We start from the raw sequence: 23,778 nt of genomic DNA, 5'->3' as shown, positions 1-23,778 counted from the left end.
GACTGAAGTGCACCCAACATAAGCTCTAAATTCATACAGCATTGTGCCCTGTAGCTTTTAGTGCTTAGAGTGCAGAAAACAGGAGTTGCAGCAGGTGCAAGTTGATTTAATTAATTCAATATCTGTCTGCAGTTATATTTAGAATAATCCTTTTTAAAAAATATTTACTTTAGAACACATAAAGAAACTTTTAAGGATACATGGAGTCACCTTAGTTCTGTCTGTAGCTCCTTGTTCTGCCAGTTCCAATTAATTTGTAAATTCATCAGGGGTACATGAGACCTACCTGAAATAGGTCGAAGTCTCCTATGGTATGCTTTTGAAGACAGAACTAAAATTCTAGAATTAAGGTATCCAAAGTAAATCTTAAAATTATCAAGCACAAAGTTCATCACAAATCCATTTTGAACAATATGATTTTATAAACTAATGCTGTGGTTTTTTTTTAAATTTGCTATTTTTGTGAAAGAATCTACAGTAAAAAATGTGCTTGTGCTAATGAATACATTTCACAAAATTGTGTGTTTATGGAGAGAGTAAGGAAGATGATCATGATGGAGGTATGCAAGGTCTATTGCCTAGCAAAAAGGGCTGGAATGTTTTTTGAAACTTAAGACAAAGTCATATTCCAAAACATCTGAGAAAGAGACTTCTATAATTCACTGAACTACTAAGCATGCCTTTTCTGTAGCAGCTTTACCCCCACATACTGGGATAAATGACTATATGGCACCAGATTTTTGTTGTTCTTAATGTTTTTAGATTTACAGTTTTATTATAATTTTGTTTTATACTTTGACTGGAAGCTGACCAAAGTTGGTTATAAAGATGAGAGGCTATATAAATTTTTTAAATAATGGAGGAAGAGGAAGAAGAGGAAGAAGAGGAAGAGGAGGAAGAAGAGGAAGAGGAAGAGGAAGAGGAAGAGGAAGAGGAAGAAGAAGAAGAAGAAGAAGAAGAAGAAGAAGAAGAAGAAGAAGAAGAAGAAGAAGAAGAAGAAGAAGAAGAGATTTTTCAAATATTGCAAGCTAGCCAATCTCAGTAAAAGTAGTTGCTGCTTTCCTGTAGAGTTGATTTCTTGATCTGATCTACCTAATGGACTGACAATTTGTTACTTTATGGTTGTGTTTCAAAGGTTTCTCCAAGCAGAATAGAAGTAGCTGTTCTGTCTCAGGACTTGAGACTAACAGAAGGCTGAAGCTGTAAGCTTCACATGCTGGAAGTGCAAGGATGTACTGTATTAGTCCTCTGTCATTTTAAACTAGATGACCACTGATAATCAAAACTGGCAGTTAATATGTAGCAGATAAAACAACTGGAATATTACATATATCATTGGATTTTGAGATTTAGCAATAATATTTAGCAGCAGCTGGGAAACTTACTTGCAGGATATTTTGACATCATATCCTTTGTACAAACTCGATTATTATTAGATGAGGGTGTATAAACTGGTTCCTGTATTACTGAGCCAATTACAAGTGATTTTCCTCTCCTTAATATTCGTAAGACAATACACTAAAATACTTGAACCACTGTACCATTCATTTAAATATCATTAACCAAATGCATGTCTTTCATGAGTTACATATATATAAAATAAATTGTGAAGATAATTCAACATTCAAATCTGTGCTTAGAACAGCTACATTATATATAAATCTTTTACATTAAAGAACTATTGTTTGTCTTGGTTAGCTCACTTTTCCATCCACGTCATGGACAATGAGTTTTATAGTGTAGAGAACTTTCAAATAACACACGTAAGAAGTGTGTTCTAAAGATAAACTCTGCATTACTCCAGTAACATGGGACCGTATTGTGAATCATTGTAGAAGTGCTTGTTTAACTCTCTTAATAGAAATTCTTTCCTCCTATTTTCCTCTTTTCCCCTTCCCAAGGGACCTTTAGATTCATGACGAAAAACATTCAGCAATAGAAGAGATGAGTCATTGCAGTTAGCTCATTCAAAAACAAAAGAAAAGCAAGTGATCTAGTTATTGAGAATCATTTCCTGGAAACTATGATTAGAACCAGCTGTTTCAACTTAAAGGCTAGGAAAAGATGTAAAGCAAATAGTCAGCTAAAATGGTCTCTACTGTAGACAGTTTTTTTCTCTCCCAGAAATAAAACATAAAAGAGACTTTGCAGGTGTATTAAGTGAGCGTGCTGCCTAGTTGAAATGTGAATTACATAACAACTCTCATTTTAATAAAGCTGAGATCTCAATTTGTGATTTTTTTTGAGCTAACTTTTTAACATCCTGCAATCTTGTGAATAATTAGGGCAGGTTCTCTCAGAAGTAGAAGGATTTACAGGAATCTTATAAGAGGCAGTGATTGAAAGAATGTGGTTGTGGCCATCTTAGTCATCCCAAAACAGATTGCACTTTTCTGGGAATGTCATCCTTTGCTAGGTTATTTACCTTAACCTCAGCCCTTTAACAAAGTAAGGGATTGTGATAAATATATGGTGTGGTAGATGGTCCTGTGCAGCAAAATAAGTATTAGTAGTAGAAGTTATTTTTATCATGTTTTATTTCCAAGGAACAACTAGTGAACATACAGTTTGTTTTCCCCTTTCCTGTTGCATATCTTATTTTTTTGGTGGCACATCTTTGAGGAGTGATGACGAATTAAGAATTTTTTAAAAGAATTGCCTCTCTCAGCTAGTTCATTTTTATTTTTCAGGAAAAAGAACAGCTAGTGAAGTACAGATAGTCCTCGACTTAGAATCGTTCATTTAGTGACCATTCAAAGTTACAATAGCACTGAAAAAAGTAATTTATGACCATTTGTCACACTGATGTCTGTTGTAGCATCCCTGTGATCAAAATTTGGAGGCTTGGCATGGATTTAGGACAGTTGCAGTGTCCTGTATGCATGTGATCACCCTTTTGCAACCTTCTGTCAAGCAAAATCAATAGGAAAGCAATGATTCCCTTAACAGCCATTTTACTAACTTAACAACTGCAGTAATTCACTTAACAACTGTGGCAAGAAAGGTCATAAAAGGAGCAAAACTGACTTTTTTTTGCTTAGCAACTGAAAGTGGGGCTGAGGTACAGTTTTTAGTCAAGGCTAACCCGTGAAGGTCTTTAGCATTTAAAGATCTTCAAAGCAATGATATAATTTAGTAGATTCATGCTGACCATAATTATGTTTTGACATTTTCTTAGTTAAAAAAAAAAGTCACTGGAATGTTATCTTTCACTCAGTTGACTTCTTGTTCTTACTGTCATTTTGTTTTATGTGATCATACCTCAAACGCTCACGTTCTGCCCCATGCCTGCCCCCATCTTTTAGCATTCTGCATGTCTCCATTCACTCTTAATTTGCTATGGCTGCGTTTGACCTACAAATATATTTCTAAGCAATCTTGAGTAGTGCCACCTGGAGAGAAAGAGAGAGAGAGAAAACCAATAAAGCTTTCTCATTCTTGTCTGTAAGAAACATTGATTATAAAAAGCCCTGCTGGCATGAAAGGAAATTGGGAGTTTTAATTCCTTGATCACCTAGCAAGCCTGCTCCAGAGCAATGGTTTTCTGATACTAATGGTTTCAGGAAAAGTGATAGTTAAGGAGGGCTACTGGAAGAAAAAAGTTTTTCTTTGAAACAAAACAAACCTTTTTAACTCTCCCTAGTATCCACTACGGATGGCTGATTTTCCGCTGCTGGATGGCTGATCTCTTGCTAACGTTGAAAATGGGAAGTCAGTCATTTGTTCTTATCTCTCCAGTGGATCACCTATCGCATTGTGATTTGAAGGTTGCCCTCAGCATATTAGATTGATGGCTAATAATAGATTGGAGTTTAATTCAAAGTATACTTCAGATAAACATATAAATGTTGGATGCTTTCTGCTGCTTCTTAGCCACGGTTTAATGTGATATGGAAGGAGAAGCAAGTTCAACATATTTATTAAATTTCTTTCTCAAGTTGCTATTCTTTCTTTGCGTGAAGACGTGGAAGCCTTTGCAGCATATTGATATTCTTGATATTGTAAAGCTGCAATATTTAGATGTCCAGAACTATCTACATCTCTACAAGGGATGGAGCTTACATCATTATTCTGCTTTTATCATTTCATCAGATTCTGAGGACATCTCTTTAAGGGACATCTGTAGATGAACCTTTTAGAATTTAATCCAACTTTCATCATATTTAGCCTTCTAGGTAGACTTTGTTTAATTTTTGTGGTTTGATAGAAGTAATACCACACTGAAAACTGCAGCATTCATTACAATTCTCTGTGCAATATTAACAGAATTCAGATTGATAAGTATGCTGGTACATTAATGAAAGGATAATTTAAAGGTTTAATTAATTAGAACAGAAGTCTCTTAATATAGGAAATATAAATATCTCTAGGAAAGGTAGAATAGTATTTCCTTGCATCAACCTTATAATTGTATTACAGTTCTTTGCTGTCAGTTCAGAGCATATGATTTGCATTTTACATTTCAGCTTTATCTTGTGATGTGATCTAGGGTATAGAGCTAATATTTTAAAGCATATACAGCATATAACTGGAAAATGAATCCTTTTGAAACTAATTTATATGGAGATAGTATATGAAATTGGCTGTTTGAATTTAAATTGTACATGACCATGATATAGTTTTCCTGATACACAGAAAACCTAAGTTTGGTAATAAACATGCTGCTTATATAAGCTAAATTGATGGTGATGATGATGATGATGTGATAAGGCCCAAATCTATAGCATCATATAGAGCAAAGGTAATTGTAACAATCATTTATTGGAGGGGGGAGAGCTTTCTATCCAGACTGCCTGCCTTTGTGGCAACCATATAAAAATATGTTAAAGCAACTATACCATTAGCATCTTTATATTACCTATAATTTAATCTTGAAGTAAAAAAACAATCTTCAGATGCTAAAAACAACTTTTTATGCTGAATGCAGGGAGAAAAATATAAGGAAAAAGAAATTTCCATTTTCATTATTCAGTTTTAATTATTTAGGTGATTGTGTCTTAAAGAAATTAGGCAATCCAACTTGTATGTTATTTGCAACCACTCCCAAGCCATTAATGTTTGCTTGTAGACTAAGATATGAAATAATGACAGTAGATTGCAGAGCAATTGACATTTTCATTGCTCATTTATTTTTGTATTAATAGGAGTGTATCCATTAGCATGCATGACTGTCAGCCCCTGACAGTTTGAAAGATAAAGAGCAATGAGCCTTTGTATAATCATTAAAGTTATCTCTCTCTTCGTGTAAATTATTTACTTCAAATTGATGAATTTGGCAGAATTATACTGGAGTAAATTGTTTATTTATGCACTTGGGAAACAAGAAAACAACATATAAGTTACTTGAAGTTACCACTCTGAAATAGAATATAATGAAGAATTGCAATTATATCAGTCTATATATATGAAAGTACGTGTAAGAAAAGTAATAGAGGAATTATTTGCATATTATCATTTTTATAATTTTAAGTAAGCAAATTCAGGAAAAGATTATTTTAACCAAGGAAATGTATATTATAAAAAATAAATAATGAATTTGGTTTAGCAACTTGGAAATTGGAATTTAATATCTGAAGATTCAGAAAATTTTAAAAATGTTCAATAGAGAATATAAAATTATGAAATTAAATTATAACAATATATTTCATCTTGCTAAGGAAACTATTATTTATTAAAAGATATTTGATGCAAGGGATCATAAAACTTTATGAAGCATGATTTATAAACTGCCATTTATTTTAGTATTGACAGAGTTCTTACAGAATATAGTTGCGTAATATTAAACAATTAATGCTAAAGTTGTGAAATATCTTGCTGCTGCCCTTGTTATTATTATTCATGAATTATTTTCCTTGCATATTTTCTTTGTTTAGAAGTAAAAGTTGATTAGAAAACTAATACAGTAATGTATTTCTGCTGGCTATGTCTTCTGGGACAATTGAAATAATCAGTTCAGGGTTGTCGTGTTCTGGTGTACAGTACACAGACTGTGACTAAACTATCTCTGGTTTGAATAATTTTCCCAGCACTTACTTAAAAATAAATTATTTTATTGATCAATTTGTATGGTTCCTGACACCATTAGGGGTTTCCAGTTTATTTATTTTTTTTACCTAGAATATACAGTTTGACATCATTATTACTGTAAAAAAAGAGATAAGGTACAAAATGAAGATGTATTTTGGTTGACGCACTATTGTCTTGAATATATATGAAGTATAGATCTTCATAATCTGCCGTATAAAAACACCAAACCCAAGTTAAAAAAAAAAAAACAAACCCCCACCCCCCCCCTACCAATGTCAACCTTTTGAAGGTTTTGAATTACATTTAGTTTATAATACAGCATGATTTTGACTTGGTAAAATAAATATTTATTTCCAAATATTTGTATGGGAAAGTTTTTTGTAAAATGGATTGATTGATTATATGCTATTGTATGCTTTACAGCCCCTCACAATAGCCTGCCTTTCCTTACCCTATTAAAAGGATATCTGCTTGCTTAGTCTCATTGCAGAACTTCAGTGCTGATGGCTGCAGGTGTAATTTAACATCTCTTCACCTGGATGTTTAACATTCAGTTAAACAGCTGAATATTATTGTATATGTGATGCATGCTTGTTACCTGCTTCTAAACCGCTTTAATAGTGTGGTTGAACATAATGAAAAGGTAGTGCCATAAAGTATCAATTCTAGCTCTCACTGATTAATATACGTAGTTGGATTTCATATAAACATGTATGAACCCTGGTCAGGTAAAAAGTAACCAAAGGTGCTATCAGGTAGGGAATTAAAAGAAAAGTGTGTTTTATCATTTTCTCAGCTAGATTTTTTTTAATTTAGAAAATAGTTTTGACACTACTTCAAAACAGTTAAAGTTACGATCATGTCCTCTTGTATTTTTAGCTTTTGAAGGAGAAAAAAAGCTCTAACTTTTTATATAATCTACTTTTTCTGTCCTTCCATATAGTCTGATACTTACCTTTGCATGTCGCTGCGTTTGCCAGTTGAAGAGGAAGCTTATGTAGGTGAGTACTATTTAAGATTCAGAAAAACATGCTCAATTTATATGAATCAGTCAAGGTTTCTGTGGCTTCTCTATAGCTTAAACTTCTCTGTAGAGTTCCTGCAATGCATTCATCATCCCTAATACAGAAGCAAAACTAGAAGGAACCACTTAAGATGGGGAGAATTGCATTTGGAGAAACCAGTGAGTAATAGTACTTAAGGAGTTTCATGTAGATGTTGTTGGCAGCTGAGCCCAAGCATTCTCATTTGTAAAGCATTGGCTTTCTGTCTGTGGCTGGATATTTAATTCCACTCCATTGCACAAGCTGTTTATTTACCTGCTAGTTCAGGCTGTAAATCTCTTTGCACTTACAATAAGCATTGGCACAGTAAGTTCTTATCTATCTGCAAAAACGTACTTGCTTTATGTTGAGGCAAGGATGAAATGACAGGTAAATGACAAGCCCTATCACAGCACTGTATCAATGTTTAATATACGTAACTAGACCAGTGAAGTAAGCACCATCTGCTTATCGAGTCGGTCTTAATTTTTATTTCATTCCCCTTGCAAATATTTACACCTACTAAGAGTCAATAGTAAAATGGAAATTTATGACAGTCAGAACTCAGGAAAGTGCTATTTGTAGTTTGAAAATGTATTTGTAAACTTTTAACACATGTAAAGTGGTTGTTCAGTGCTAAAATTTTAAAATAGAGTGAAAAGAATCCACTTTCTTGCAACCAAATCAAATAACCAGTAAAACCTGTAGAAAGACTTTTTTATTTTTAAACAATGAGGGTCTAGAAATGTGAGATATAAATAAATAAATAATCCTATTTTTTAAAAAAAGTTTTAATAGTATAGTTACTAAATTATCACTATATCCATATGTGTGGATTGGAGCTTTAAAGAATGTAATTTGGGCTTCAGGTACCAGAGGTTTGGTAATGCAATGAAAAATGATGACTTTTTTGGTTGTTTTTAAAAAAATGCTTTTATGGGAAAAAATGTCAGCAGCTTGTGCTATGATTTATTAGTAATAATTTGATCGATATGGCACTTTTAGATTGATTTAAGGTTGAAATATTTTATGGTATGTTTTGCTTCCTTACTAATGAGTGAGCTGTGGTAATCCATATGCATATGGGAACTCCAGGTTAAAATCTCTTTTTAGCCGTGAGGTTAAATTAGGGTAAGATAAAAAATATAAGATAATCTGTCTAAGAACCCTGTTATGATGAATGCAGGAAATTTATTTATTTATTAAATTTCTATATCTGCTCATCTTTAGCAAGTGATTATGGGTGGCAAATATTTATAAAACAGTTGAAAACAATTATAATAAAATACAAATTTAATATACAGATAATATACAGAGTTGGAAGGGACCTTGTAGGTCATCTCGTCCAACACCCTTCCAAGCAGGATACCCTACACTATTTCTGACAGATGGGAGTCCAATCTCTTCTTGAAAGTCTCAAGTGATGGCGCTCCCACAACTTCCGAGGGCAAGCTGTTCCATTGGTTGATTGTTCTCACTGTTAAAAAGTTTTTCCTTATTTCCAGGTTAAATCTCTCCTTGTTCAGTTTCCATCCATTATTCCTTGTCTGGCCTTCAGTTGCTTTAGAAAATAGCTTGACCCCTTCCTCCCTGTGGCAGCCTCTCAAATATTGGAAGACTGCTATTATGTCTCCCTGGTCCTTCTCTTTACTAGACTAGCCATGCCCAGTTCCTGTAACCTTCTTCATATGTTTTAGTCCCCTAATCATCCTGGTTGCTCTTCTTTGAACTTTTTCTAGAGTCTCAACATCTTTTTTATAATGTGGTGACCAAAACTGGATGCAGGTGTGGTCTTACTAAGGCTTTATAGGGTGGTATTAGTACCTCATTTGATCTTGATTGTATCCCTCTGTTAATGAAACTTAGGATTGCATTAACTTTTTTGGCGGCTGCTGCACACTGCTGGATCATATTTAGCTGGTTGTCCACTAAGACTCCAAGATCCCTATCACAGTTACTGCTATTAAGACTAGTTTCACCCAGTCTATACGTGTACTTTTGGTTTTTCTTGCCGAAGTGTAGGACTTCACTTTTCTCTACATTGAATTTCATTTTGTTAATATATATGGCTGCCAAGAAAAAATTCTAGATATCAGCCTGCACTCTTGGAGCCCCAGGCCAAGTCTTCAAAGCCTTATGAAAAGCCAACAGGGTTAGGTGATCCTGAGGGGAAAATGTTGCAGAGGACAGGGACAGAGTACAGAAAGCACCTCTCTTAGTACCCGCTGACTGACATTCCTTGCCCCACTTGCCAGGCAGAACTGGATAGATAAAAACCACAGGGAAAAGGTGGTAACCTGGTCCCAAACCATGAAGGGCTTTAAAGGTGACAACCAGCACGCAGGTGACCAATGCAACTCTCACAACAGTAGTATTACATGTGCTAAATATCTGACACCATTTACTTCCTATGCAGACATATTTTGGCAAATTATTCTTTGAAGGAAAGATAATAATAACAGTAACAGCAGCAATACAATCATTGAGTGAGCGTTGTGATCCAAATAGGAATTACAGAGAAACATTTCAGATTAGACCCCATAGCAAAGGGACAAAATGCTACATGTTCAGTACAGAATTTAAAGGATAGGCCCTGGAGATCTCAAACCAATTAGAAAAAGATATAGTTGGGTCTGATTCAATATCAACCAGCTTCATTTATTTGTAATTTCTGTTCTTTGCATATTCTCCAGAGTCTGGCAGGATCATCCTTTAGAAGTAGTATGTTTCATTTGGATAGATATATGTTGACTGTCAAACTGTTAAGTGGCATTTGTGTTTTATATTGAAAATTATTAACCCTGACAAGAATAGAGTGAATCTTGAATACATTAGGATTAAATTCAGGAATATTTCTGTGAATGTTAATGTCAGTGACTGAAATATATTGCTTAACCACAGTGGTGAAGTTTTAATAGGTCTTGATTATATTTTATTTGCCTGTGTTGTGCCTAGGGTGAATTTTAAATATTTTCTACTTCTACAAGCATATCTATATTCATGCAAAATTCCATTACAATTTTAATTTAAGATAAAACTGCTTTAGATAATAGTAAATAATTACACTGAGTATCAGAAGTCATAGAGGTGAATTAAAATACATAAAATATCAAATTGCCCAATGTTATATCTTGTGCCTTAACCAGTAGACAAAATTGCCCAATATTTATTAAGATATCTATTATCTTAATAAAATATGTATCTATTTTTTTCAATAATTGCCAATTAACTTTTTATATTTTATTAAAATTGAAAACAGTCATATAGGGCAGAACTTGCATTTAAAAAAACATAAAAATATTCTGCACTTAAAGGTAAGTTACCAAATATGGTTATAATTCTTTGCTGAGAACTAATTGTATTTTGTGCCTTTTTTCCACAGAGTTTTTGTAGATGATGCACACAATCAACTGCATTTGTGAAAAACTATTATTTCTCCATTTAGCATTTTGATATTTAATTACTTTATAAGGGCACATCCGAAAGCTAAAATGTATTGGTTATACTGTGCAGGTCTGGTACAATCTGTTGTTTATTATTGAACTGTGGTGATAACTAAAGGCCATTCTACTGACACTGAGAAGTATTATGTCTGAAAGCAAGCCATTCTGCCAGAGCTAGAAAATTTATCTGCCATTCTCCGTCCCTGATTTTCATGAATATGCCCAACAGTACATAACGTATTTTTCCTTTGCTGGCTGATAGTAATCCCCATTTGTCAACAATTCCATATAAACTGTATTTATTATACAGTAGATGAGAAGATGCATTGCTTTTTATTTGAATTTAACAACTGCAAAACTGTTGTAATAGATATCTTATTGCAGACTGAGATTACTTTTTTTTGAGCAAATGCATTTAGTAAACCTTTAATGTGTGTGTGTGTGTGTGTGTATGTATGTATATATAGACACACACACACACACACATACACACGTGTATGCACACACATGCACACACATGCACACATATAGATAATACACATACATATTTGGGTGGGAACAATTTTTGATAACTTTTGTAACATGTGAAAATGAGTGAAGTTATCTGATGTGCAGTTCTTAATTTGCTAAAAAATAGACCTCAAAGAAATATTGTACATGGAGAATTAAAACCAGTTCAACCTCATCATTAAAGTAAATAAAAAACAAATGATATGTAAATTATAGATACAAAAGAAATCAACTAAAATACTTTTCTTGAGTTCTTAACATAAAACCAATATTAAGACAAGTAGTAAACGAGGGTCATATATAAATAGTGTTATTAAAGTAACACTATTTAATTTTCAGTCAAGATACTGAGTTGAAAATAAAATAGTTTTACTAAGCCAGTAGTATTTCCTAAGCAAGATACAGAAAGCACAATTTCTGGAATTCTTTCCAGCCTTTTAATTGCAGGTATGCCTTAGTTTATATGGTTTAAAAATAATAAAAACATACATTATCAGATGCATCCCTTTTCCCTGCTTCATCAGCCCCCCTCCTCCACAAATAATTTAATAGTGATTCATAACCAATCTAAATGATTGAAATTTCCTTTTGCAAATGTACAGGTAGCCCCCAGCAATGGTCAGTAAGGTGATGCTATTATAAAATATTTTCTAGTTTCACAATGTTTATTTATTTTATTTTATTTATTTGATTTGCCAATTGTTTACAAGATAATAAGTATAAGTGTATACATAGTTGTGAATACATGAAAAGGGTACATATAAGAAAAATAAAAGAATAAGAGAAACAATAGGACAGGGACGGTAGGCACGATGGTGCGCTTATGCACGCCCCTACAGACCTCTTAGGAAAGGGGTGAGGTCAATAGTAGACAGTCTAAGGTTAAAGTTTTTGGGGTTTGGGGAAGAGACTATAGAGTCGGGTAGAGTATTCCAGACATTGACCACTCTATTGCTGAAGTCGTATTTCCTGCAATCAAGTTTGGTGCGGTTTACTTTGAGTTTGTATCTATTGTGTGCTCTTGTGTTGTTATGGTTGAAGCTGAAGTATTCATTGACAGGTAGGACATTGCAATGTATGATTTTATATACCATGCTTAAGTCAGACCGAAGACGGCGTAATTCAAGGTTTTCTAGTTTTAGAATTTCAAGTCTGGTGGCATAAGGTATTCTACAACGAGTAGAAGAGTGGAGAACTCTTCTTGTGAAATATTTCTGGACTTTCTCAATTGTGCTAATATCAGATACGTAATGAGGGTTCCAGACTGATGAACTGTATTCGAGTATTGGTCTAGCAAATGTTTTGTATGCTCTGGTTAGTAGTGTGATATTACCAGAGAAAAAACTACGTAGGATTAGGTTAACAACTCTTAATGCCTTTTTGGCTATGTAGTTGCAGTGGGCTCTAGCACTTAGATCATTAGAGGTGAGTATTCCAAGGTCCTTTACAGAGCTTGGGTCATCAACAAGATCTTGACTATTCAGCTTGTATTTTATTTTCTGATTTTTTTTGCCAATATGTAAGACAGAGCATTTATTTGTTGAGATTTGAAGTTGCCATTTGTTTGACCATTCAGATACATAGTCAAGATCTTTTTGTAGGGTAGCAGTATTGTCTGTGGTATTGAACAGCTTTACATCATCAGCGAAGAGAACGCAATTGCTCTTAATATGATCACAGAGGTCGTTTATGTAGAGTATGAAGAGAGTTGGTCCTAGAACACTGCCCTGGGGGACACCACTATTGACAGGTACTGGATTTGATAGAACGCTCCCGATTTTGACCATTTGTTGTCTGTTTGACAGGAATGCTTCTATCCAGTTATTCAGTTGTCCAGAGATACCATAGGATTTTATTTTTAGGAGTAGTTTGTCGTGTACCACTGAATCAAAGGCTTTACAGAAGTCTATGTAGATTGCGTCAATTGCTTTGCCCTGGTCGAGTTGTGTCGTCCATATGTTTTTGCAGTGTAAGAGTTGCAGATTACAGGATAGTTTTTTTCTGAAACCAAATTGTTTATTGGAGAGTAGGTTGTTTGTCTCTAAGTGGAGGATGATGGATTGGTTAATAATTGATTCCATGACTTTACAGGTGACGCAGCATAAGGAGATTGGCTTGTAATTTTCAACTAGGCTTGGGTCTCCCTTTTTGAAGATGGGGATGACTGTGGCTTGTGACCATAGGTTAGGCAAGGAGCTGGTCCTGAAAGATTTTTCAAAGATTATGCTTAGAGGTTTGGCTATGGCAGTGGATAGCTTTCTTAAGAAGTAGGCACATATTCCATCCGGTCCAATAGATAGAGGTGGTTTTAGATTGCGTAGTGATTTTTCGACATTGTCTTCTGTGAAATCGATATGTATTAGATCATTGTTGTTATCTGTGGTACGGCTAGGAAATACTGGGCATGATCCATTGCTGTTTACAAATACTGAGCCGAAGAATGTGTTAAAGATGTTGGCTTTAATGGTGTCGTCGTTGCAGTCTTTACCATCAGGTCCTATCAAGGAGGGATGGACCTTGAGTCTTTAGTTTGTTGTTTACAAAATTGTAAAAAGCTCGGGTGGAATTGGTGCTTAGAAGGTTTTCCTCTTGTTTAATGTGATAATTGGTGCATTCAGTCTTTATCTGGTGGCATAAATTTTTGTATCGGTTTTTGAAATTGGCAACGTGACCAGATTTGTTTTTCCGCCAGAGTGATCTCTTTTTGGATTGAAGTTTCCTTATTGATATGGGTAATCTGCTTTTTGTTTTGTTTTGGGAGTTGTTGTTGGAACATATAGTTTGATGACTCTTTTGACTTAAAGTAAAAATATGTTATAATGGTCTTCAACGGTATTGCATCCAGTGAATAGAGATTGCCAATCAAGGGATGAGAGATCGTTGTCTATAAGATCATAGTTGCCTTTTTGAAGTTACAATAGGGGATTACATCATTGTGGTGATTTTTGTGTGGATGTATGTTGAGACAAAAGTCAATCATATTGTGGTCACTACTGGAAAAGGGTTCTTTAGTTTGTATTCCGTAAATTAGGTTCAAACTGTTGCAGAAGATGAGATCGAGGCAGTTGTTTAGTCTAGTGTTGTTGATTACTAGTTGTTCCAGTCCCAGATTTGTAATAGCATTGTAGAAGGTTGTGTGTATGATTTCAGTTGTACTAATCATTTAGGGTCCAGTCAATATGAGGTAGATTGAAATCACCAAGAAGGATAAAAGGGTATGGGCAGGATGCAGCCCATGTTAGTAATGTATTTAGCTTGTTTACATGTTCGATGTCATAATCAGGTGCTCTGTAACATAGTAAGAATCGAATTGTGATATTTGAGGATAGTTCACAGATGATGGTTTCAGGAAGGGCAAGCTCCTGGGTAACTTGGATATTTTTAGATGTAAGGATTTTTATAGAATATAGCAACACCACCTCCTCGACGATTTTCACGATCTGATCTGTAAACATGATAGTCTCTTACTGTGGTAATGGAGTCAAGGTTTCCCCCCCCCAAAATGGAGATGGGTAGGGAGATATTCACATGGAGAGACATAAAGTTACACCTATAATTTTGTGTATTAATATTTTGTATACCAAGTAGAAAAAAAACATATATCTTATTTACTAGTAGAACTTGTATCTCTGTTTCACAACTGAATTATTAATTTTAAGTCAATTTACTAAGCAATATAATGGTAGGATATTATACATTTAAACTACTACATGCAGGCCAATTTTTTATATAATTCTTCAGCTGGGATTGTAGGTGATCAATTATAATGTGGTCCAATTCCTCAGTGCTTCTGTATAACTTACAAAGAGCCATTGAGTTAAGTTGTTTAGACCATGAAATGATTAACAAACAATGGGCATTCTTCCAGCTTTGTGTAATATTTGTTTATGATGGTAAACACATAACAAATCCATTTCCATTGTTCTCACGCTAATTTACAAACCATTGGTACATAATTAAGTAGAATAAAAACATCTACAGAAATCAGTGAGACTTTGAGAATGAAATAACTTCTGACCAAAATAGAGTAATTATACTGCAAGATCACATCTTATGAACACGTGTAATGAATTCTGTGATGATTATATCTTAGTTCTGTATTATAAAAAAATTAGTAGTAAAAATGAACTCATGGTAGCTAATATATAAAGCATAAGGATTTCATATTTTCCAAAATACTTCAAACTGTAACAACAGGAGTTCCCCCTTGACATAGGAATTTAAATATACCAATTCTAAGACCGTTCATGAAGGATAGTTTCCAATAGGCAAAGAAAGAAAGAAAATGTAGCTAATAATATGAATTTAGATTTAGATGACTAAATCTTTTCTAATTAAGTGAAGCTTCTTTGGTAAAAATGAAGGGGGAGGGGAATAACTTTGTAAACAAACATGTGTTATCATTTATATTATTATTGCCCTGAATTACTGGTATCATACTTGGAACTTTTGATTGCTTTAATCAATGGGCCAACATTATCATCATTCTCCAGCTTCTTAAAGTTTTTACTGTAACATATCAATAAAAATAATGTGTTCAATTAATGCTTACATTTTTAAATTCTTTGTAGATGTCTAAGGATGAATAGGTAGCAAATTGAAATAATATAAGCTTTGCTTTTTAACAACTAGTTTAGAGAAGAGAAAAGAACAATACAATCTTTTTCAGCTGTGTTGTAAATATCATGTTTAATTAACCAATCTCTTCAATGCTATTTATCATTTTCAATGATCAAGAACTCAAGGGCAATATGTCTTGGACAATCATGAAATACAAAAGGAATAACTGGGATATAAATATTAAGCAGGACTTATTTTCAAATTGCTGAATTATCACAATAACCATTTACATATATATTACGTATTCCTTGGAAGAAGGAAAGCTCTACTCCGTTTTTTCTTTTTCTGTAAAATGTGTAACATATTTTACCACATCTTTCTATAAACTATCCATATCCTTTTCCAACAGTGTGTTTTAAAATAATCACATATGTGAACATAGAGCTAATAAGAACTTGTAATATCTTGTTGCAATAGTTAGATATATAATTCAAAGAATGTGCAGTCATATATATCAAAGGAATTAAATGGCAATATTCAGAATAAGGAATAAATATGTTTATGACTGAAAACAATTTTCAATGCTAATATTTGCAAAATTGCTTTCTATTTTAAACTACAGATCAATAAAAAGTAATGGAGTAATTGTCTTTAGAAAAAGACAGAAAATATCCCAACCAAATTGACTAAGAAATCTATAATTATTAAAAAACAACAGGATTTTAAAATGGTGCACAAAATTTTGTCCTTCTTTCACTCAGAAGATTGTAAGCAAGCCCTTCTCATAGGTCTTCTGTGTACCCAGTAAATTATTATTGATGTTGCAATTATTATTTTTAAAAAAAGTTTTCCTACTTTTCTGTAATATAATTTCCTAACAAAACTTAAAATGAAACCAAATAATTGTTCAATGTCTTTAGCCTCTGGGAATTATTTTAGTAGTAAATCAAAAATACTGAGAGAATAATATAATGTTGAAGATTTCACCCAATGTTTTTTTTTTTTAAAGACAAATTTTATTAGTTTTACAAAACAATACACAAACAAACAAGGCATAATAACATAAAAGATCTTTTCTGAAAAAACCAATAGAACATACAAAATAGTTCCAAATTGTAATATATATATTTACGTTATCTGTTCAACTTCGTATCTTATCCCAACTTCTCCTTTTCATTCTATTATCCAAATTATATTTCTTACTAATTAAAATTTTATTGCTTTTCAAAAACAATACACAAACAAACAAAACATAGAACATAAAAACATAAAACATCTTTTCTGAAAGTTGCTTGATCCCGGGTTAAAACTCTTCGCACAGACACAAATTCAAAAATCATATTCACTTTATATACCATTCCATATCTTATTACCATTTTCAATTTTCTATATAGCTTCTTCCCTCTTTTATCTTTCTTAATTTTATTTTATTTATCTCATCTCAGTTCAATTCATAATACTTATCATTCTTTGTCTGTTCTATTTCCAGCTATCCATTCATCTTTTCTCTTTAAACAAATTTCTCCTGTACACTTATTGGAGTGACGCCTTTAACTCTTTCCCCTAGCTTTTTTGTTTCTTTAAATCTTGCTTCCCACCATTAAGGCTTCTCATCCCCTCCTTTCTTTCTTGCTTATTCTTCTCCTTGCCCTTTTTACCCCTTTGTCTCTCCTCCTCCCTTTTCTTCTTCTGCTTTCCCCCTTTCTGTTGTTTTCTAACCTTGTATCCACCTTTCACCTCATTTTTCTCTTTTTTGGTTGTTTTTTTCAAGCCTTAAAATCCCCTTTTTCTTTTTCTCTTTCTCCTCCTCCCCAAATAGAACCATTTGTTCATCAAAGATGGCTTCTTCTTTGTCCCAATCATCCTGCTGCGCAGTCAATTTTTCATAAGTGCATATTGCCATTTCTAGAAATTGAAAAAGAGTGCCCAAAGTATCTTTTCCATCTTGTTCTTCTTTTTTATATTTTTGATATTCAATTTTTAATTCATCCACAAGCAAAGCCATCGTGAAGAGAAAAGTTTTTTCCAAGACAACCACCCAAGTGTTTTTAATCAAGAATAATTCCCAAAAGTTCCAAAATCACCAAAGAATCCAAATAAACTATTTCTTTTAATACTTTTTTCTTTCTTCCATTTCTCTTTCTGGGGTTGCTGTTTGATCAAAGAGTTCCAATTAAGATATATGTTTTAGAAGCCGTATTAATATTCAAAGCTCTTTAAAATTCTAGACAATCTCCTCCTTTTTCAAATTCTGCTCCAATTTTTTCCCCTTTCCCTTCCCACTTACAGCAACAATTTTCCTTTGAATGTTCAAAAATCCATACCTCCAATGCAGGTTTTCCGATTTCTTTTAAGATTCTATCGCTGTCACGTTCGGAAGGAGAGTGAAAAGAAGAAAACAAAAAGCTTTTCCTTTAATTTACATTCACCGCTTGACACATTCTGGAAACGATGTTTCTTTAGCAAGTTTCAAATTCCAGGCTACTTTCACTGTTACTTGTCCCGGTCAGCAAAGATCACTTTCAATTCTTCACAGCTCCTCCTGCACTTTCTTTTTCCGGCTAAGTTCTTCTATGTGGCGGCCATTGCTGACCGCCGCTCAGCTGCCTTTGGAAAAGGGGGTTTCGCTGGCTAGGGAAGAGAGGTGCAATATCTCTCAACCCTGCCAGACCCCCCCCCCTGTCTTCGCCACCTTCTACGGAGGTGGCTTAGCCCCGAAGCCAAATGGCTCGGGGCACTCGGGCAGTGAACACAGGCAGAAACCGCGCACAGTCGCGGATTCCTGCCTGCTCCAAAACGCTGCAGACCGAAAAATCCAAGATTTCACCCAATGTTTTTGTGCAGTTGTAAATCTCATGAACTTGACAATTCAGATAGTCCTCAACTTACAACCACAATTGAGCCCAAAATTGCTATCCCTAAGCAAGGCAACTGTTCAGTGAGTTTTGTCTTATTTTATGACCTTCCTTGCCACAGTTATTAAGTGAACCACTGTATTTGTTAAGTAAGTAATACGGTTGTTAAGTGAATCTTGCTTCCCCATCAACTTTCTTTGTCAGAAAGTCGCAAAAGGTGCTTTTATAACTCTGGGACACTGCAACTTTCATAAATATGAAACACTTGCCAAAAATCTGAATTTTGATCACATGACTATGGGGATGCTGCAACAGTTGTGTGAAGTATTTTTCAGTGCCATTGGAACTTTGAATGGTCACTAAATGAATGGTTGTAAGTTGTGGACTATCATAAATATGAATTTAGTATACTATAGGCCCTATGGCAGTTAGAAAATCTCTATCTCTCTCCTTCCTTCCTTCCTTCCTTCCTTCCTTCCTTCCTTCCTTCCTTCCTTCCTTCCTTCCTTCCTTCCTTCCTTCCTTCCTTCCTTCCTTCCTTCCTTCCTTCCTTCCTTTCCCATTAGTATTCAAATAGTTCAAAAACATCTGAAAATAGAAAGTAGGATGCTGGGTTTTTAAAGATGTTACACAGTTCCAAAAATATTTATGTTGTTCCTGTCTGATTATGCTTCCAAACAGATAAATTATGTTGGTAACACCGGATTTGCTTTTGGTAATGTTATTACAGTAAATTCATCAGTGTTATTCTATCACCTGATCTGGAATTACCACATTCTGAATTATCACTTCTGGTTATAATAATATCAATCGATTTTTGAAGTGCCCACAAAGAATCCTCAAAAGTTTTCATTTGTTTAACATAAGACAGTATGCAATCCCAGTGGATTATAAAATTCTAGTGGATATCACAGGAATGAATTCTCTCCATTAATGTATTCCATTTCTCCTTCCCAGAAATACTCCTTTATATCACTGAACTTCAAAAATCGAAATTCAAAGACATTCTTTCGCTCGGTATTAAGAAACATCTGTGGTTCTAATACCGCAATGAACTCAGAAAAGATAAAATATAGTAAGGCAGATAAAATAAAAAGAGCAAGATAAAATAGTATAAAATAAAACAGAATGCAGATACATAAAATTAATGTTAAAACAGTATGTCACAATGTATATTGTATATCCTACATATCCCAGAATAATTTTGCAGGATCCACTCTGGGCTGATCACCAGGACCAGAAGTTTAGTCTTCTGGGCTTTCAGACTCGTGCTGGAGCCCATTTTCAGGGAATCTCTCTCTTTCCAGAATGACACATTCTGGTGAAAAAGAAATTCCCTGAGGATGGACTCCAGTTTGAGACTGAAAGCTTAGACGACTAAACTCTGGTCCTTGTGACTGACCCAGATTGGATCCTAAAACAGTATGTTTTAGGTGAATTTATTGCCTAAACCCTGTGGTGGGATTCAATTTTTTTTACTACTGGTTCTGTGGGCATGGCTTGGTGGGCATGGCAGGGGAAGGATACTGTAAAATCTCCAGTCGGTGTGGTGGTATTTGCTGGTTCTCCAAACTACTCAAAATTTCTCTACCGGTTCTTCAGAATTGGTCAGAACCTGCCTAAACTACCAAACTACTAAAATACCACCTTTGCCTAAACCTCAATGTGCTCCATGAAATGTATTCTTATCTGGACATCCGTAATTATAAAGCTAAATCTAAACACTACATATGTTTTTGTGCCATGAAGATAATAACGTGTTTTGTTACAGCCCCAATATATGTCTGGAATACTCTACCTGTCCAACACTCTGATGAAAAAGTTTCGGAGAAGCTCACGGCCCATCAAAAAGAGCGCTTAGCTTTCCCCAACCGCATTTGATGAAAGTGCTTCCGTGAGGTCACCGGAAGCACTTTCATCAAGATCGGCCGCTGATGCGGACTGGCGCGGCGCCCAGCTGATGCGTACCGGGCCGGCGAAGGTTGGGATCACTGTCTACCTGACTCTGGTTTCTTCCCAAACCCCAAAAACTTTGACCTTAGACTTTCTACTATTGACCTCATCCCTTTCCTAAGAGGTCTGTAGGGGGCATGCATAAGCGCACCAATGTGCCTACCGTCCCTGTCCTATTGTTTCTTTTATTTTTCTTATATGTATTCATTTCATGTATTCATAACTATGTTTATCCTTATACCTATTATCTTGTAAGCAATTGACAAATCAAATAAATAAATCAAATAAAAATAAAAATAAATTATAAGTACTGAGCTGTTGCTGGGGCATATAATTGATAGTTGAATAGGACATGTGCAACAACTTCTATTTCACAAATATATGTTCCTTCAGAATATGGCACTTGCTGAATTGTCTACATTTAACCAATAGAGCTGATCACATCTTGTTCTGGTAAGGGCTATCCTGCAATATTGAGTCTAACCCACTAACAAGTAATAATCTGTTTGAAAAAAACTAATGACCAGCCATTTCAATGACCTGGTGCTTCCAAGAGATACAGCTAAATGTAGATGACACCGTGTTTTATTCTTTCTGCAGTGTTTGCAGAAAACCATTCATATACAACTTAATGGTTTGTTAAAGTAAGACAAAACAAACTTATATTTATATTATCATTTTTGTCTTTCAGTTGACTTTAAACCTCATGCCAGTATGGACACTGTCCACCATATGTTGCTATTTGGATGTAACAGTCCTGCTTCAGATAATGGTTACTGGTAAGGAGATTGCTTCCATTGCACTAGTTAAATATTCTTAAGTATTAACTTAAAGATGGGCTGGTGATACAGAGTGGTATACAAAGTGGAATGAAATCAGCATAAATTTCATTATAAAGCAGAGTTTACTACTAGAGTTCATTCCAGTCTTGTCCTTGTTGTCAGCTTCCCTATTCCATAGAGGTAGCCCTTGATTTACAACAATTCATTTAGTAACCATTCAAAGTTACAATGGCATTGAAAAAAATGACTTATGACTGCTTTTCATACTGTTGCAGTGTCCCCACTGTCATGTGATTAAAGTTTGGACATTTGGCAATTGGTTCATATTTATGACATATTTATGATAGTTACAATTGCTCAGGGGTCATGTTTTATAATTTTATAATTTCTGACTAGCAGTCAATGGCGAAGCCACCCTAACAACCATGTTACTAACTTAACAGGTACAATGATTCACTTAACAACTGTGGTAAGAACGGTCATAAAATATGGCAATAGCAATATCACTTAGACTTACATACTTTCATAGTGCTTTCTTTTAAGTGGTTTACAGAGTCAGCACTCTTTTAAGTGGTTTACAGAGTCAGCATACTGCCTCCAGCAATCTGGGTTCTCATTTTACTGACCTCAGAAGGATGGAAGACTGAGTTGAGCCGGTCAAGGTCAAGCAGCAGACAATGAGCAGAGCTAACTTGTAAATACTGCACTACTGCTTAACAACTATCTTGCTTAGCAAGAGAAATGTTAGGCTCAATTGTGGTCATAGATCAGGGACTTACCTGTATGTCCTTATTGCTAGCCTCCCTATTCAATATTTACAGTTGCTCAGTGAAGAAGGAAGAGAAGAAGCTTGCACATAAGGCAGATGGTTTAGCGAACATGGATGGAGGGATTAGTAGAGAGACTATGAAGGATAAGAGAAAATCACCATTTCTTATAAGAAATTTGGTAGTGATTAATCAGTGTTGCATGGTCAACGTTGTTCTCAGTTTCATTTGTTTTTTATAAACGTTATATAGTTATCTTACCTTTTAAAATTGAAAAGTTCAAATTACATTAATAAAACGATTCTTCAAAAATAAGTATTCTAGAAGAACTATAAATACATTTTCAGAAAAATGGGAAAACATTTTTGATCCATGTTTTTATGATTTTTCAAGCACAATACTGTCAATCAATTTATAGAGAAAGCATTCTAATACATACTTAATGTTCATTTTACTGCAGTTACGCATATCCCAAGACAAAAATGGCTGAGAATTTTTTGTAGTGTGTGTGTGTGTGTGTGTGTGTGTGTGTGTGTGTGTGTGTATTTCTAATGGAAAACTTTACTTAGTTTACTTAGTACAATTATATTCCATATTTCCCACTTCCATTGATTAAGTAATAGAAATACATGTTTTGTTACAATTCTAGTAATAGCAACTCACTCATACTATATTTATTTGTTTGTTTGTTTGTTTGTTTGTTTATTTAATCCAATTTTGAAACTGCTCAACTCCTTTAGTAGTCCTCAAGTTAACTGGTTTTTATTATTTCGTAAAAAAAATTGAGAAGACCTTAGGTTCCTGTGTTATTGTTTGCCCTTATCTGGATAGTGAATAATGCAAGGTTTTGGAATGTTTGCCAAGTTTTAATTTAAAAAGTTTTATTTAGTTGGAAATAATTCTTAGGATAGAATTTTTTTCAAGTAATTTTCCATTTTTATATTATTAACGTTTATGCTAAGTTGGAGAGCCAATATGGTATAGGGATTAAAAACCAGTCAGTGGTGGGATTCAAATTTTTTTACTACCGGTCTTGTGGGCATGGCTTGGTGGGTGTAGCTATGTGGTCATGTGACTGGGTGAGTCAAAAGACAGAAACACACTTTCTGTGTCTTCACTTTCTGAAGCAGGGGGTTGGACTAGATGACCTCCAGGCACCTTCCAACCCTGGATTGCTATGATGTTTCAAAGCTGCGTCTAGTGCAGGAATCTTCAAACTTGACAGCTTTAACACTTGTGGACTTCAGCTCCCAGAATTCCTCCTCCAGTCATGTTAACTCAGGAATTCTGGGAGTTGAAGTCCACAAGTCTTAAACTTGCTAGGTTTGAAGACCCTTGGTCTAGTGGCAAGGTTTGTATCCTTCCTTCCTCTCCTTTTTTCCTCCTTCCCTCCCTCCCCCCTCTCTCTTTTTCTTTTTCTTTTTTCTTTCTCTTTCTTTCTCCCCTCCCTCTTTTTCTTTCTTTCTTTCTTTTGCACCCCCCCTGTCCCATTTTTGGCTTAGTGGGCCTCAGGGAAGCCTCCTGGGAGCAAATATGGAACACGGCGGGGGCGCAGCACTCCCCCATGCCCTGTTTTTGGCCTAGTGGACCTCAGGGAAGCGCTGGAAAAAGATGCACTTTGAAGTGACGGGGAGGGAATCAGCTGTACCACGTGATTTAGATTAAATCAGCTAGAAAGCAAGAAATTCATAGATTTCCTGCTTTCTAGCTAATCTAAATCACACAGCACAGTTGATGCTCACCCAGCTGATAGTTGGAAATACAAGTTTAGTTGAACCGGTAGCAATTTTTTTACTACCAGTTCGGCTGAACCAGTAGCATGAACTGGCTGAAGCGGT

At 34.7% G+C, this 23,778-nt stretch overlaps 1 protein-coding gene across 11 annotated transcripts in view; it reads left to right on the top strand.

Annotated features, from left to right (window-relative positions):
- Positions 1-23,778, top strand: part of PAM (peptidylglycine alpha-amidating monooxygenase) — a 157,392-nt gene that overhangs the window by 55,325 nt on the left and 78,289 nt on the right. For all 11 annotated transcript variants that reach the window (XM_087958114.1, XM_026672868.2, XM_026672860.2 and 8 more), the window contains 2 exons: positions 6,971-7,028; positions 21,083-21,170. In XM_087958114.1, the coding sequence (XP_087814240.1) occupies positions 6,971-7,028; positions 21,083-21,170 (146 nt within the window). The remainder of the gene's footprint in view (positions 1-6,970; positions 7,029-21,082; positions 21,171-23,778) is intronic.

Source organism: Notechis scutatus, chromosome 2 (assembly GCF_049901735.1).
Source record: "Notechis scutatus isolate UNSWTSFEM ecotype Mainland chromosome 2, rNotScu1.2, whole genome shotgun sequence".
Lineage (NCBI taxonomy): Eukaryota > Metazoa > Chordata > Lepidosauria > Squamata > Elapidae > Notechis > Notechis scutatus.
The sequence above is the reverse complement of the archived record's forward strand: the minus strand, read 5'-3'. Positions and strand labels throughout refer to the sequence as shown.